Source organism: Uloborus diversus, chromosome 1 (assembly GCF_026930045.1).
Source record: "Uloborus diversus isolate 005 chromosome 1, Udiv.v.3.1, whole genome shotgun sequence".
Lineage (NCBI taxonomy): Eukaryota > Metazoa > Arthropoda > Arachnida > Araneae > Uloboridae > Uloborus > Uloborus diversus.
The window spans coordinates 180995995-181013731 of record NC_072731.1 but is presented as its reverse complement, the minus strand read 5'-3'; the positions used below and the strand labels follow the sequence as shown (position 1 = coordinate 181013731).

Below are 17737 nucleotides of genomic sequence, written 5' to 3'. Positions count from 1 at the left end.
CAGGTCAAAGTGGAATGGGGAAATATTTACTCTGCTTTTAGCGCCACCTATCTAGTAATATTTTAACTATGTATGTATGTAGCTACTCCTGTCAAAAAAAAACCCTCTAAAAATCAAAGAAAATGATAATACGAGTTGTTTTCAAAAATTGATTCTCATATTGCAATATTTTGTTGTAAGTCAAAAATTAGTTTTGTTATTATAACATGATAAGTTCTTGTTATTAACATTTTAAATATTAATTTACACTTACTAATATTTGGTGCAATATTTATTTGTTTAATATTATGCTTATTTATATTTTAAATGCTTTGTACAGTTAGTCACGTGCATGCGGGCAAAGTCTGTGTTCGAAGTGAAATAGTTTGTTTCATTTATTTATACAATCCTTTATCAAATCACTTATGTATTCATTCATTAATTATATCTTTTACCATCCTTCATTTAATAATTCTTTTATTGATTCATTCATTTACTTATTTTTTTATATTGGGATTGTTTCCTAAACCTTAAAAGTATTTTTTTTTCTGAAAGAGCATGCTTAAAAACTTACAATCTGACCTTTTTTTAAAAATAATTTGTTTAAGTTTAATGTTTTTAAAAAATTACTTAAATCAGTGCGCTTTCATTATTTATGCTTCTGCCAGTGACATCACAAATGACGAACTGCGATTCAGTGTTGCATTCACAGCAAAATATTTAATTCGTATCTTTACTCACATGTATTGGCAACAATATGGTTGATAGCAAGCGTAGAGGGCAATTTTAATTTGCTTCCAGATTATCATAACGTGGAAACGCAATAGAAAGATGCGCCAACGAGCATCATTTGTGACTTCATCAAGACCTCGTCTTGTTTGAAAAATCGGACATCTTAAAAAATTAATTAAAAAATAACTGATGGGAAAATGAAAGTTTTTTCTTGGTCCATGTTATTTTTTTCTGCTTATTCTATCAATTTCAGTGACAAAAAGTACTACTTTTGACTGAAGGAAACAACCCTATTCACATCTTCATTTACTTTTTCTCATAAATTCAATTTTTTATTTATTCGTTTATTGTTTCATTTATTTTTCATTAATTCATTAATTTTTTTCTTTAATTTTACTCAATTATTTGATTAATAATATCCTCAAAAATCAAATAAAAAATTATTTCATTGAAAAAAATATTGTTTTTCATTTTGCCCAGTAAAAAAAAATGAATTTCCATCTTTTTTTGAAGGTACAAATTTACTGCTAACAATAAAAAATGTTTCCATACTGGTTCTATTTTCAAATACATTGTTCTTCATGTGCTGTATTTTTCAGCACATATTTCCAATTTCTTTGTTTTGAAAAAAGTACATTCTCTTAACTATTTCACTTTGCTCTACATTTCCCTACTTAGAACTTAATATTATATGTAGAAAAAGTGTTCTACATATTCATAGTTTATAATGTTCTATAGTTCATAAAAATATTAAAATTTATTTTTTAAAAAATTGCATTTAAGCAGTATAATCTACCACACATAAAAGCATCCCTTTTTTAAAAAATATTTTAGAAAAACTAGTTTTTTTAGCACATTATCTACTTGCTGCAATGCGTACCTGCATCTATTACGTTTAAATTATAAAACAAAATAAATACATCATTTAATACATTATCTAACCTGGTACTACCGATGTTAAGTAATAAAATTTTGTCTGGTACCTGGTGAAATTCGAACTAATCAAAAGTGACACATCGACATTGAGTTAAGTTAAATATTATGCAAATACTGGGGCCCCACTTATTTAAATATCGTAGGTTCATACAAATATTATTTGATTAAGCTGGGTATTTGATTAAGCCGGGCGATTTTATTTACCTTTCTTAATTGGCAACATTTGTCTCAAAACAAAATAATAATAAATCAATAGCTATATTAAGGAAATAATTAATGTTATTGTAAAAAGTTTTTGAAATAAGCTAAACAATCAACAAAATAGTTTATAATTAGGATATATATTCAGGGTTCGTACGCTCCGGGAGAGCCTGGAATTTTCAGGGAAAATGACACAATTAAAAATGTTGGGGAAAAATCAGTGAATTTTCCAATTTCACCCCCCAAAAATTTTTTTCCCACATAATTTTATGCCACGAGACCTAATCTTCGTTTCTATCGATGTTTCCTGAAAAAAAATTGAAAAATTTTGGAGGCAAAATGACTGGCAATAAAAAAGTGGCGGCCTGAAAAAACTTCCGCAGTCGCCATTTTTGCACCTCAATAGTTTGATCGGAAATGTGGTCGCCATATTTGGTCATTCACAAGAAGGAGGTAGACACGATGTGTAAATGCCTACGTTTCCAAAAACAAAACAGAATTGGATGTTTTCTTTGACTTAAAACTAATGAAAATAGCCAAAATGTGCTGCAAATCATTTTTTTTTTTCTATTTTGAATAATTTTCTTTAGAAATGAAAAATTTTGTTTTTAAAACTTAATCTTATCCTCACTGACTTAGACACAAATGTGCTAAAAATGTTTCCACTGAGTTGTAGTTTCATGAAGATTTATTATTTTCAAATTGTTTTCAAGCTACAAATTAAAAAAAAAATATTTTTTGTAAATTTTGGCATAGCCGCCATTTTTGGTTAATCCCAATATGGAAGTACACAAGACTTTTTAAGTACCTAAGTTTCAGAACATGGCATTGGATGTTGATTGCAATGCAAACTATTGAAAACAATGCAAAATGTGCCTTTTTTTTTGGTTAATTCATAATTATTTTCTGGAAAAACACAAAATTTTATCTTCCAAACATTTTTTAATTCTAATTGAATTAGACGCTTATGTGCTAAAACTGACTAGTTTGCCTTAATTGTAGTTTTTTTAAGATTATTAACTATTTTTAACTACTTTTATGCTAGAAATTATACAATCTACTTATTTTCTGAAATTTTTCACTTAGTCGCCATATTTGCTTGTTTGCAAGATGGAAGTAGATGTACATTTCAAAAACAGAATTGGATGTTTTTGCTCAATATGTTTTGTGTTATATACTAATGAGAAAATAAAAAGAAGTATGGGAAACCAAAAGCAAATGTTAAAGATTCGTCATCAAAGGAATGCTAAAATAAGTTGAAATGTACTCTGTTTTCAACAAATAGTAAACATATGAAAACAATTTTGTGCAAAACCTTAAAGAAAAAAAATTAAAATTTTGAGAGAAAACAAAAATCCCAGATTTTTTTTTAATTTAAGGGGAAATTTTTAAGTACTTTCGCTTTGCTACTTTGAACAATTTTAATTATTTTGAAAGTATTGTTACTTAAACTTAAATTTTGAATGAAGCAAGTATCCTGGAATTTTCCAAAAAACAACCTGGAAAACCTGAAAATGTCTGGGAATTTTTTTAAACTGCAAGTGTATGAACCCTGATATTACAAGTATGTATGAAACTTTTAAAAAGTAACTTTCAACTTAAGTTAGGAAATCTTTGTTTTTAATCCTTTTTTCAGTATATTATTTTTTGAAAAGTTCCATTTTATGGGATTGCTTGCTGAAGGTCTTTTGAGAACACTTTTCTGACTCCCTTTTTCCCCTCCTCGTCTACTGTATCTTACATTTATCATTTATCAATTGATCATCGTCTAAACTGTGTATATTTATTTGTGTTATTCAATTTAATTATCAAATGCACTTTTTTTTTTGCAATGACAAAGACGAAGAAATTTGAGAGAATAGTGGAAACGTTTTGCTGAATTATGAATGTTGTTTTTCTCACCTGTTGTCGGTGATAAATATTACTTTGTATTTTAACGTCAATTGTTCTTACTTTTTTTTTCTTCTAATTTATTTAAAATATTTCTCAGCAAAAACATTTGCGAAAGCTGATTAATATTATTCGATTATCCAGGGAAATTATTCGATTAAGCGGAGATCTTTAACATTGTGTCTATGGCGGAATATTCGGTTCCGAGAAGTTTTATTCATATAAGCGGGGTATTCGTTTATCCGTTACCCCATTAAGGAAGGCGGACAGAATATGTGGTCATGGCAGGTAATATGTAAATCAGCATTCTAAACAGTAATATGGAGTTCACATCCTTTTTTTTCTTCAAATAATTTTTTTGTTCAGCAGATGAAATGTTGCTCCAAAAAAAAAGCTGCTCAATAAAGTTAAAAGTAATATTAATCTATTGCCTGAAAAAAAATCAGTGAGCTCTCTTTTTATATAAATGTTGATAAGTAATTTCTTCAGTAGTTGTTAATTAAAATTTTAAAACTTTCAGCTTTTTTTAAAAAGGATTTTTAAACTCTTCAAAGTTCTAAGTACTGAAAAAGTTTTTAAAGCTTGAGGAACTTTTATATATTTATTTATTCATTTTTTTTTCAAACTTTTATCTGTCAGTGCAAGTATTAAAAGTAAAATTTCAGAAATTGATGCAGGACTAGAAAATTTAAACAGGCTATAAATTTGGTTGTGTACGTGTGAATAACTTATTGATGTAATGGTTTCTAAATTATATTCATGGCATGTTGAGATATAAAAATTTTTATTTCTTCTAGGTAAATCTCTAATATTCATGTGATTTTCAAACTTTTACTTTCAAATCTTTCTGTCGAAGAAATGTTTTTTGTAAACAAAAACTTTACTTTTCAAATCAACTAATCAATTACAAAAAGGATTTTTTCAAAGTTTTTTTTTTTAAACCAAACTAAAAGAGAATCTCACATCTTTATACTAGCATCTCTACCCCCTCCCCCTCTGTTTTTTGTAATAATTATAAGTTTCTTATAAATATATTTTTTGAATGTTTTTTTTTTCTCTCTCATTAGCTTTGTATGTAATAAATATATAAAAGGCATTTTTTAATTGAAATACTTTAGTCATTGTCTGTGTCATGTAATGCTATAAATAAATATCTGACATATGTTTGCCAAAAGTTAATATGTCAAATTTGTCAAATTTTCAAGAGAGTAAAAACAAAACATGATATGTAGAGTTATTAAATTTTGATGCACAGAATTTTAGGAAAATTTTTATTATATCATGTTTGGTAGTTCATATTTTTTCCGCTTAAAAAATTCTGGCATAGAAAAATACCACTCGAAACACATATCATGATCGATAAAATATAATATGGTCAAATTTGACCTATCAACTTTAGCAAATAACCACCGAACTAAATTAAGATTCTAGTTAGGTATGTATTATGATTAATCATACCCAGGGCCAGATTTAGACTTAATGGGGAACTAAGCTATTTCAGGTAGGAGGCCCCTTTTGTTGTCTGAACAACGTTTATCTTGGTGGTGTAAGAGGCAATTTTTATTTATTTATTTTTTCTTTACTATGTTTGTCTCTTTCCTCTGATACATACATCAATACTTTACTTGTTTTGTTTTTTAATTTGTTTTCTTGCTGTCCTTTTTGGATTGACCTGTAGAGGGGAGTGGTATCAAAAGAATGAGGCAGGACTCCCCTTTAAGTGGAGTATAAAATATCTCCCATTGTAGGGGATCTTAGGGGAAATTTCCTCCTCCGGAAGAAATTTTGAAAATAGATATTAAATTCTGCGTATTGAAGCCTTATAAGGTATAGTTGGAACTAAAAAAATTTCAGAACAGAAATAGGCAAAAACTTTTTAAAAAATATATACTCTTTCGCAAATTAAGATAATACACAGTAAAAATTTTTTTTGATTCGACAAATCAATGACGGCAGTCGACAGGAAGAAAGAGCAGGGGAAGAGTAAAGACAATACAATTTCAAGCAATAGAAAATGAAATGTATTTTTTCAAATACTTTACTTCTCTTTTTTTGGAACGAATCATGCAATTTTCCCGCAGTTAGGGGCCCCTAACAAAGCGGAGGACCTAAGCTATAGCTTGCTCAGTTCATACTTAAATCCGGCTCTGATCGTACTGTTACCAAAAATAGTTTTTGTAAATTACTAGATTACAATATTGCTACCAAATTGGGTTTTAAAAATATTTTTTTTTTTTTTTTTTGCTACAAATGTTTTGTATTTGCTTCAAACTATGTAGTGAGTGTTCAAAATTAAAAATTTTGTTACAAAACCGTGCATTCACGTAATACAAAACTGATCAATCTGATACAAAACTTTTTACTGACACAAAACTGTTTGTTCTGATACAAAATTGGCATTTTTGCTGTTACAAAGCTGATATAGAAATGATTTTTTTTTATTTTGTAGTTTTTTTTTGTAGTAGTTTGATTTACTTTGTAGCTCTCAAAATGGATGGGAACCAGAGGAAAATATATACAGTAAGGATCTGATTTATGAATACGAAAAACAGCAAGAGCTTGAGGAAAAGAGAAGGTTAGCTGCTGTAAAACGTTCCTTGCAAGATAACACTATGTCAGCTGCTAAAAGGATCAAACTTGGCAATGATGTATGTTTTTTATGTTCCTAAAATATTTTTATTATTTTCATTTAATATTTATCTACCATTAAGAGTGTTGACACATGCAATTGAAAGTAAACCATTTTCTCTTGATATATCCAACTTCCACTGCAATCCACTTTTAATCCCCAACTTCTAGTTGCTACTAAGTTAAAAGCAGGTTAAAGTGCCAGAATATTGGCAAGCAATATTCTGGCACTTTCTTCTTGAGCACATAATGTCAATCCTAAGCACTTTCAATGAAGCACATAAACTAACAAATTACAATCAGTAACGCCTGTTTAAATGTCACTTCTCTTTCCTAAGTACCCATAAGATTATCATCCTTTGTTAGATTAATCCAAATATTATGGGCATCTGCAATTGAAAAGTTCTTTCTGAACTAAAACAAAGGCACCAGCAATAGATTTTATCTTTTACAATCATTTAGTATTTACTTGGATTAATAAAAAGCTTTTTAGTTTTTTTCAGTTTCTGCTGATTTTTACTGGTTACAGTGAAACCTGTGTATAACGATACTGTCTATTACGATAAACCTGTCTATAACGATATTTTCCTTGGTCCCAGCAAAATGTAGCATGAATAATCAAACTGTCTATTACGATAACCTGTCTTTTACAATATTTTTTTAGATCCCAACAGCATCGTTGTAGACAGGTATAACCACTTTCTGCCACTGGCTGGCAAAAACTAGTTTCTGCTGGCAGAAAGGCAACCTTAAGTGAAAACTAAGTTTAATATTCAGCTGTGGCGTCTTTGAAGAAATAAATACACCATAGTTAATTTTTCTTATTTTAAATTTGAAATAAGAAATTTAGAATTGTTTTTTCCACTGAGAAAACACAAGTTTGATTTTAAAAGCAGTACAAGTATTCTTCCCCAAAAATGCAATGATATTAGGACATAATGGCTACCAAAACTAAGTATTGTTGAACTTAATAATAATTTAAAACATCTTGCTGAGAGGTTTAGTAAGATTAAGGCTGCTCTTCAGTGAGGGAAAACTTTGAAGTTAGGGTGTAAATGACTTTCTTCCTTGAACGATGGGCGTGAACCTGAATCAAGTGATTGACACTTCAACAGCCAATGGAGTGGACGGTAATCGATGTAAGGCAGGAACACGTGACCTGTCACAGCTGTCATTGTTCTGGAGGGAAAGAAACCCCTAAATGACCCCCGTCGTGAAGAGCAATCAAGGAAATTAGCTGGCGGCCGAAACCCCACTTGAACAGTACCGATGCGAAGGTTGAACAGAACAGAAAATAAAGTCAGTACCAAAGGGTCTGCCGTAATTTTTGAAACAAAGTTTTTTTTTTTTTGGATATGCGTTCCCAGATTTTATATTCATGAAAAATTTATGAATGAAAAGAAAATTTATCATAAATTGAACAGGAAAAACGATTGTGTTATTTTTTTTTTAAACGATGTTTTCAATTGCCACGTCCGAATCTTATTTCGTTCATAAAGCTAATTAGTTTCTTGTCTGATGTTTAATTAAAGAATGCAATTTTTTGCGTTAGGATATGATTATATATATATATATATATATATATATATATATATATATATATATATATATATATATATATATATAAAACAAGAGGTATAAGCTTAGTGTAAACCTGTGGTGTAGTCCCGGAAAAAAAGGGTGAGGGGTGAGGAGGGAAGATTACATATCGGTTATCGGATATTTAGAGTCAAGAGGTGGAACGATGCTGATTTTATTTTTAATTATTGTGAGAACGGCAGAAATGTCGTAATCAGAAAACAATTTCATATTAGGATATGGTTACATTTCAAAGAGGGGGGGGGGATCCCGCTATTTTTAGTATATATGTATATATATATATATGGTCGAAAAAGGAATACTTCTGCAATTCGATGGAGGATATGCAACGCTGAACTGACATTTTTGTTAATTAAACAATTACTGTTTTAGATATTTATTTATATTTTTCCGGTGATTCATCATGCGCAGGGCTGCATTTGTTTACTATCAGTAAACAAATCATCCCGCAAAAACATAGATAATCAGCATGGTGACTAGAGCAGCATACACAAGACTAAATGATTAATATACTTCTTAAAATTGAAATTCTTTTTCAAAAATAATAATAATAATAATAATAATAATAATAATAATAATAATATTTTACGCATTAGACGAAAAGTGCAACAGGCTATAATAATAAGTAGTTGGTAAGTCTTTTATTGAAGTGTATTTTCGAAGCAGCAGTTATATGATGTTTGAGAACATTTGAAAATACATTTCGTGGGTGGAATTACACGAGCAACAGGGAATTACTTGCAATAATGTACTTAAATTAAAAATACAAGCTGCAGTTTACTTGCAGTACACTTGGAACAATGTACTTCGACTTATTCAAATGCAAAATGTTAGGAGGAATAGAATAACTTTTTAAAACTTTTGATTTTTTTTTTTCTTCTCAGGTCTTTTTTTTTTCCTAATGGTTTTCAATTTTTGGTTACATTAGTTATGCATTGCTTTCTGCGATTCAAAATAGTAATAATAACAATAAACATAATCAGAAATGCTTTCCTTTCTGCGGATACTATGGTGAGAAAAGCAACGGCTAAAAGCACAATTTTCAGAAAATTCATTCATGCTCGCATTTCGAAATTAAATGAAACCTCTTTATTACCACACAATGTTGACAGCTTCGTGCAAACGAAGTCCTAAACTTGATAGCTGCACTCAATCAAGCTTTCATTGATGCAAACTATTGCAATCAATCAAACAATCGTAACAATTACGTGGAATATTCCCTATTTACGTCAATTGTTTGCTTGTAAGAATGTGAACAATGTCTTACATACGTAATTTATATTCAGAAAAAAGTATCAGAATTGAAAATATAATTCCACATTTGCAAATCACACACATTAGTATACTATCCTTTAAATTTTAAAAATATTTCAATTTAATTTTTCTCTTTTTGTATAAAAGTATTCATGAAGCACAATTTATAAATTGTTGAGTGTACTAACATTTATTGCTCTAATTTTTCTAATTTTTCTTTTCTTTTTTTTTTTTTTTTTTTTTGATCTCTTCTCGACTTCCCGGAGAAATTTTAAACTGTTAGCAAAATTAGGGTAACTCAAATAACTCCAGAACGTGGAAGAGAAATCTGTCAGGCCCAATAAAAACTTTTTGAATGATGTAAAAGACAGAAACACATGTATCTATCTCTATTGATAAAGATGTTCTTAATAACCCCGAAACAAGTGTAATTTAATTTGCACGTTTTTACATTAAAATAGTGTAATTTCTATGTCAATAAATGTTAACATTTAAAATCAACAAAAGTTGAGAGATGTGCGCAAAGTTGCGTGAGACTAATACCAATCATTCGCCCTCGAATACCTTATTGCTTGACCAAGACCAAATATATTCTTTTTTTGAGCGACCACAGTTGGTTATTGTTTTCACTTGTCCGTAGTTTATGTTCTTTCGACTTTAATTTTCTATTCTTTTAATGCAAACTCGTCTGTTCCACGTGTCTTCGCGAGCATGTCCCTCCTCCTGGGCGGTGAAGTTCATGTCCCCGCCATCGATTTTACTTATTCCCAACCCTCTCGATTTTACACAATACTTTTCAGACAAAAACAGCATTCAGTCAACAACGTCCAGCATCCAGCCCCTGGAATTCATTTGAATGTAGACGTCTTGTATTCAAATCATGACTTTTACAAATATAATTCTGATAGGAACCATTTGTAGAAATAAGAAACCCAACGAGTAGGGTTCTACCACAATTCGTGATTGTGAAAAATATAATTTAAATTCAAGACGTCAAAATTCAAATGAAAGCTATGGGCTGGATGCTAAATGTTTCTTTCTTTTCTGTTTGGTATATTTTTTTTTTTTTTAATTTTTTTCCCCCATTTATGAATAATATTAAATAATGATAATGTTTCAATGAAGCTTTAACACCATTTTAAATCGGGTGTTCCAAAATAGCTTCAATTTTTAAATGTGTAAATTGTAAATAAAATATGCACTTCAAAAAGCATGAGCTTTGTGCAAGAAATAGATAAAAGTCAAAAACAACGTCTTAAAAGCACAAGTAAAAGATGTAAATTATAAGTGTAGAAAATGCATTGCTTGATTGAAAACTTGTGGCTATGTATTTGTTTTTTTATCCAGGATATTAAAAAACTTTGTCCTTTGACACTTTGAATTAAAATTCAACTAGAAATTTGGTTTTTCGTACTAATATTCAAGCCGTATATATCGTATTTATGGTTCAGTTCCCTTCTTGTTGTTTACCTTTTTATAGCGAAATTGAGGCTATATACGAAATTGTTATTCGGTTCCTTAGACTTCACTATGAACAGACGCGACTGCACAGTGCATACACACAAATATATATTGATAAAGACCGGCTAAAATTGAAAAACCTTAGGTTTCGGGGAAATGTTTTAGACATCAGACAAATTATTTGTCTGAGCTTATGAAAATTTCAGTGTAACACGACTACCGAAAGATTCTTAGAACATGGTGTATTCATCCAGTTAAAAACAAAATGGTCAGTGTTCTCCCCCTTCCCCCATCAGTTCTCTAATTATCTGTAAATTTAAACCAGTGGTTCCCAATCTTTTGCACGTTGCGACCCTTTTTTGACTAAGTAAAGGACCTGTGATCACGTAGCCTACATGTCAGTAAAGTATCGCAAGGTGTGGACCTAACCTGGCAACATTGTGAAAGCTACGTTAGATCCTACATTACAAAACTGCTATGTTAGATTCGATCCACCCCCAACTATACTGTGGTAGGAATAATGTTTCGACCGAAGAAGAAACGCTACACGACCCCATTTGGGGTCACGACCCTGGGAACCCAACCCTGCTTTAAAACAATTTTTTTATACTCATTCATGCTTTAAAGAAATGCAGGTATGTATCATTTTTCTCCTTAGAAAGTCTTCAAAAGAAAAATTCAGTGAAATCCTGTTACAACGTATATCAGTATAACGAAGTACCCGTTTCAACCAAATAAGTTTTCAGTCCCGATTTTGAAGTTCATTGTTACTGGATTTCACTGTATTATGAATTACATGATCAATGTGTACATACCTTGTAAAGAATTTTTTACGAGTTTGGCTCGAGAAATTATTTTCAAAAATGTTTGTTGAGCTGTGGAAAGCATTTTATGTGTTTACATTTGTAGTAACATAGTATAATATAGACAAAAATAGAATCCAAATATCTAGTAAGTATCTAGAATACGGTTTTTTTTTTTTTTTTTTTTTTTTAGAAATGGTTGCTTTATTTCGAACAAAGTCTCAAAAGAGTGCTGGAAATATTTTGCCAGATTTTTTATGGAGCAAAATATCAAACAGTACCTACCACCTCTTTCAACGAAATTCATTTTTTCTCGAATTTTAAACAATCAAAGAATGGATATTTCAAAAAAGGAAAAAGTACACGACACAGATAGAGGCTTGAAAAATACTCGGAAAAAAATTTACATGAAAACTTCAAAGGAATTTGTAAAATCTTCATCCAACTTTCCCCGCAGGTTAACATTGGATCCGTAGGCTTTCAGACTCTCAGTGAAAAGCATCCTTAAATTTGCTTATAAAGTAGCATTAATATACATATTTATCTTTCTTTGGATGCACCAGCTCCATTGTTTATGCCTTCTTGATGTTGTGAAAAGTAATGGGGGTAGTGCATCCCCAGAAATAGAAATATTCATTAATGCTATATTATAAGCATACTTAAGATAATTTTAATCTTAATTATATCCGTGAATGAATTTGAATAACACGAAAAGGTTCTTCACTGAAGGTCTGCGATGCAACTTTACGCAAAATGCGATACTTCCTTTTTTTTAAATTTACAACGTGAATTTTTTTTTTTCGGATATAGGGTTTATAGGTGTGAGTCCTATACTCTGGTTTCATGCCAAAAAATAAGGGAAAAAATTGTAAAACAAACCCCTAGAAAAAAGGATGGATTTTGATGATTTTAAAAATATAATAAGTGGTAATACCCCCCATGAGTTAACCAATTTCCTTCATATGTTCTTGCGTACAAACGTAGCACCTCTCTAGCCCCTCAGAAAAGTATTAATGTATAATATAACGATAACTTCCCCTCCAAATAAAAATAATGGCTATGAAACTCAAAAACTGAAAAAAATTGCGGGCGACATTTCCAAAAAAGCGGGACGTGTGAATGGGAAAAGGTGGTCATATTTGGATTCAGGAGGTCATTTAGCACAAGAATTCACAAGAATTATCTCAGAAGCACTCTTTAAAAACTATATCCTTTCTAAACACAAATCAAATCGTGAAGATGTTTCCAAGCATGTGGATTCACTTTCAAAAGCACTCATTCATTCCTTCATTGAAAAATGCCTCCGGAAAAGAGGGGAGTAGTAAATGGAAACGGTCGTTTGCGCTAATGATCGTAAATCTTATACACCTCACCCGGTTTTTCCCCTCAAGAAAGGAGGGACCAGTGAAAGGCGTGGCTTAGTAGAGAAATTGAGCTTTTTCGAAAATATTTCAGATGGTTGGAACTCCGATATTTTTTTAGAAATGGTCGCATCATTTCAAACTTAGTCTCAAAAGAGAGCTGGAAATATTTTGCGTGTTGGGGCGTTCTTAAAATTTCGATAGCACGATTTGCAGCTTTTTTACAGAGCGAAAGGTCCAACAGTACCTCGTTTTCGAAGAAATTCATTTTTTCTCGAATTTTAAAAAATTGAAGAATGGACGTATCAAAAAAGTAAAAACTAATATACACAGACATAGGCTTGAAAAATACTCAGAAAAAAAATTGACCCGAAAACTTCAAAGGAATATTGTAAAATAACCTTTAACTTTCCCCGTAGGTTAGCATTGGATCCGAAGCTTTCAGACTCTCAGTGAAGAGCACCCTTAAGTTGAATATTGCCATGCTTGATTCCTCTCTCTTTCTCTTTTAAATAGCAAAAAATAATAAATTTCTTTATTTTCGTAACAGTCAGTATTTGCTTATTGTGCGAAAAACGCGACCATAATGGAAACCTTGTTATATTTAATCAGCAGCATTCGTCGACTAATTATTTTTTGCTGCTATTGGTAATCAGCCCGATCGGTATATTTTTCTCTATTGTCAAATGTGTGTTATTGTAGTACATTATTGCGAAGTATCTTAGTATAGCAACTGGATTTTTTGACATTAACAACTTATTTAGGGAAATTGGATGAGCGAATTAGAATTGTTTTAATACGGAAATTGAACTGTTTTGCTAGATTTGTTGTGAAGCAAAAATTAAAAGCTATCTTATAAGCATTCCCCCCCTTTTATTGATAAGAATTAACATGTATTTGTGAGAACAACGCTGTATTAGTGTCATAACTGTAAAGAACACTATTAAGGGAAAATAACAATTGTTTAGTTAGCACATTCTTGGTTATTACAAAATGTATATTGTTGTTTATCAAATATTCATGCAGCTAGGTTTTATTCTACTTAAATTTTGTCAATCATTTTCATGTTTTTCTTCTTTCAGTTACTGTCAACACCACATTTAATTACATCATTTAACACGCTTTCTTTCCATGTTAAACAATATAATTAAATGCAGATGACAAAATAAAAACAATCCCAGTAACATTTATGAATTGATACATTTTCTTTTAGGAGTTGGTATCAGGAACAGTTGTGGCTACTGATTCATTGTTACAAGCTTTGGGTCTTCATAAAGATTTGGCAGAAGTTGAATATTTAGATGATGATTCTACAAATAATACATCCACACCAAGTGCATCTAAAGTTAGCAGAGCTGATAACCAAGAAAAAATATGGGAGATATTAAATCGTATTCCAACTAGTACACCACAAGATGGTAAAGAGAACAGTGGTAGTGATGGTTCATCAGCAATTTATTTGCCAAAGCCTGGTGAACCTGGAAAGTATATTTTAGTAATGGGGGAACAAAACCAAATCAATTTACTGGAACAGTCAAATCTAGATCCGAAGGTTTCGTTAGGGCCAAAAAAGTTAGTCCCTGAAAGCCTAATGGATCAAAGCAATCGAAGTTCATTAAATTCATCAAACTTTATGCCACAAATTAAAATTGAGGCTGATGATGATGAAATACAAGTTTTATCCCAGACATATAAGAAGCCAACATCAAATCTATATAATTACATGCAAGCTACTCCACCTGCCCGTAAAAAAAAGCCAGGCCGTCCAAGAAAACCAAAAGTGGTTGAACCACCCAGTTTTGTTGATGAAACTACTACGGACTCTTTGCAGAATACTCGTGATAGTTTATACAATGAGGAATCTGTAGTTCCTGGGAAACGCAGACGTGGAAAACTTCCCTCTAGATGGAATGATTACATTGTAGAAAATTTTGATGAAGCCATTACATCTTCTGGTAAGCCAAAGCTTGGTAAATTTTCAGAATCGGAAATGGATATGTCTGGGGATAGCAACTTTGAAGAAGATTTAAATGCAGCTTATGATGATGATGACGATGATGATGATATACTTCCCGATGGTACTACTCGGAGAGTAAACAAAAGCTCTGCTTCTAAATTACCCAGGCCTATGGTTATACCCTTAGGTGAAGATGCACCTCAATATGCTGGTGTTTCTGAAGTCAGAATGTGGAACACAAGTTCATCAAAGAAACGAGGAAGACCACGCAAGTTAGAACCTCAAAGGCATATTATTGTGCAAAATATGGTACCTAACTCTGTTTTCCAACCTCAACCAGAAATACGTCAGAGGACACTGACTGTAACACCAATTTTTAAAACTAATACTATATTGGCCAGACCTGTGCAACCCATTTCTGAAAGTGGGATGAAAACACTTGTCACTGCAGGCGGTGAAAAAATATTAGTAGCTGAATCTGGGGATGAAAATTCTGTACCTCCTGAAAGTGATACTTCTGCCTCTATTCATTCATCTCAAGAAAATAGCATAAATATCAGAGAATTGATTCAAGATCCCAACTTTAGCCCTATGAAAAAAACAGTGCCTCGTAAATCTTTCCAATTTTCAAATGATTTGTTTCAAAGAATGCCAAGCACCAGAGGCCGAGGCGGACACAGCATCAAACGAAGACCAGGAAGACCAAGAAAAGAAGATCAACTGAGCAGATTAAGTAATGGAGGATATCTTGGATCAACTCTTAGTGAACTAATGACTAGGAAGAGTTCTATTGTAAGCAGGAAGATTAAAGAAGAGCGTGAAGTGAAGAAAAATCGTGTATTTGTTGTTATGCAAGATGGTACAATGGTTGAAGTAAGTGGTAATGACAGACAAAAAGCAGTCCTTAAAGCTACAGCCAAAGTTGAAGCTATTCGTCGAAGTGTCGGGCGGATTAGAGAAATTGAAAAAGCTAAATATATGGAAGATGACGATGATGATTATGATGATCCAAAGAAACCTGGTGCAAGATATGCATATGCGGTGAGATTTTCACTTAGCATCCTTTTTTGTAAAATTCTTTACTGCATGCAATTGTTGTTAATAAATGCTTTTTGTTGATAATTTGTTTTAACTATAATTATTATTTTTTAGATGAAAAAACGAGGTGACACCAGACCTGCTCTTGAAGACTGTACTTTAGAAACCATTGATGATTACAATGCAATGATTCTTCCTAATTCAGTGCAATTAGTTGAAAGTGAATTACCCCTCAGTGAGGCTGACAACTGTGACAAATTGTCAGGAATGTTTTTGTTTCGTCAGATATTTTCCTCATATGATAATACACTACAGTGCTTATTTTGCAGAAATAAATATTCATTACGTTTTCCTGCTGATCTTGAAAAACATTATCATGTTATCCATGAACTTGCTGTTCATACAAACAAAGCTGAATTTAATGAAAACATTGTTTTTGTGTGTGTTCCTTCAGATGTTAATGAAGAAACGACTCTAAATTCTGGTTGTCGTTTTTGTGACACAACTTTGAAAACTTTGTCTGAAGTTCGTGATCATTACCCAAATGCTCATAATAAAACTGTAAGACTTGTGCCTGAGTCTGATGTGACTGAAATAGGAAACTTTTTCTATTGTGGACTTTGTGGTCATCCATCTACAGATTTCACCAGTCACCATCAACATATGAAAGTAATGCATAGAATGCAAACATATGTTTGTCGCTACTGCACATATTGTACTTCCAGACCTAGTCGTTTAAGAACACATGTCAAACAAAGACATTTGCAAGATCAGCCAGGGCCACATTTGCAGTGTTCAGTATGTTCTGTGTATGTTCATGGGAAGGATCGACTAACTAAGCATATCATGTTGTCTCATGCTGTTCAAACTGGTAAATAATGTTTTATTTACTTATTTATTTATTTTTTCATATTTCAATGAAATATTATTATCATTATTTTTTTCAAGTAATCAGTATGTTAGTGCCTAAGCGAAAATTTTTGTTTTTGATGGCTAATATTGATGACATGTCAGCTTGGAACATTTTGCTATATCTGTCATCCATGGTGTGTGTGTATTGGTTCCTTGGACTCCTGGGATATCCTTGGAAGGGGGGGGGAGGACTGTTTCCAAGGTGCTTAGATCTCCTTGAATTTAACAAAATACACTTTGGAATTACTGAGATTTAAAATTGTAGAAAATTGGTGCTGGAATAGTCCGGGAAAATTCTTGACCTGAGGAAAAATCGTGAAATTTAACGAAACATTTGCAATTTTGTTTTCTTTATTTTTCATTTTTAGCATGAAGATTGCAATGTCAACCAAGCCAGCATTGAACTGACTTGAGTTTTAAATTTGTTACAAAAGGATTCTTTTTCAAATGAAGAGGATTGGGGCAGACGACACCAGATCAAATGTTGCCCCCTCCCCTTGTCCCCCCATCTGTTCTGTTCGAATGATTTAGGTAGGCAGACTCCATTCAGCTAGACAGGCACGCTGAATGGAACTGATTTCTTTTGAGTAATAGGTAGGTTAATTACTTTAATCAGGATGGCCATAGGCCTGGAAAATCTGGAATTACGTGAGGTTTTGAAGATTCACGAATTATCAGGGAATTTGGGCAAGAATCAGGGAAAATTATATCAAAGCTGTTTCAAACATTGGTGGGCTACTGTTCCAGCATTTTAGTCCTGTTCTTGTTAAACATTGCACAAATTTGATGAATCAGTAAGTTCTAATGTCTTTCAATCAATTTTCTGGAATGGGGCTGGGGGGTGGGGGAGATAGAAGGAGTTAAGTTTCAGTTCTAATTTGGCATTACCACAGACCCCAAAAATTTCTATTTTTCCTACTTTTTAGAGCTCTTCTTCCCTTATTTTCCTACTTTTTTCCTTTTTTTCCCCTACTTTTTCTTTGTTT

At 31.7% G+C, this 17737-nt stretch overlaps 1 protein-coding gene across 1 annotated transcript in view; it reads left to right on the top strand.

Moving 5' to 3' along the window:
- The window catches only part of LOC129233784 (uncharacterized), a 92291-nt gene that overhangs the window by 24779 nt on the left and 49775 nt on the right, over positions 1 to 17737 (top strand). The window contains exons 8-10 of the mRNA XM_054867764.1: positions 6221 to 6386; positions 14058 to 15842; positions 15954 to 16710. Of these exons, the coding sequence (XP_054723739.1) occupies positions 6221 to 6386; positions 14058 to 15842; positions 15954 to 16710 (2708 nt within the window). The remainder of the gene's footprint in view (positions 1 to 6220; positions 6387 to 14057; positions 15843 to 15953; positions 16711 to 17737) is intronic.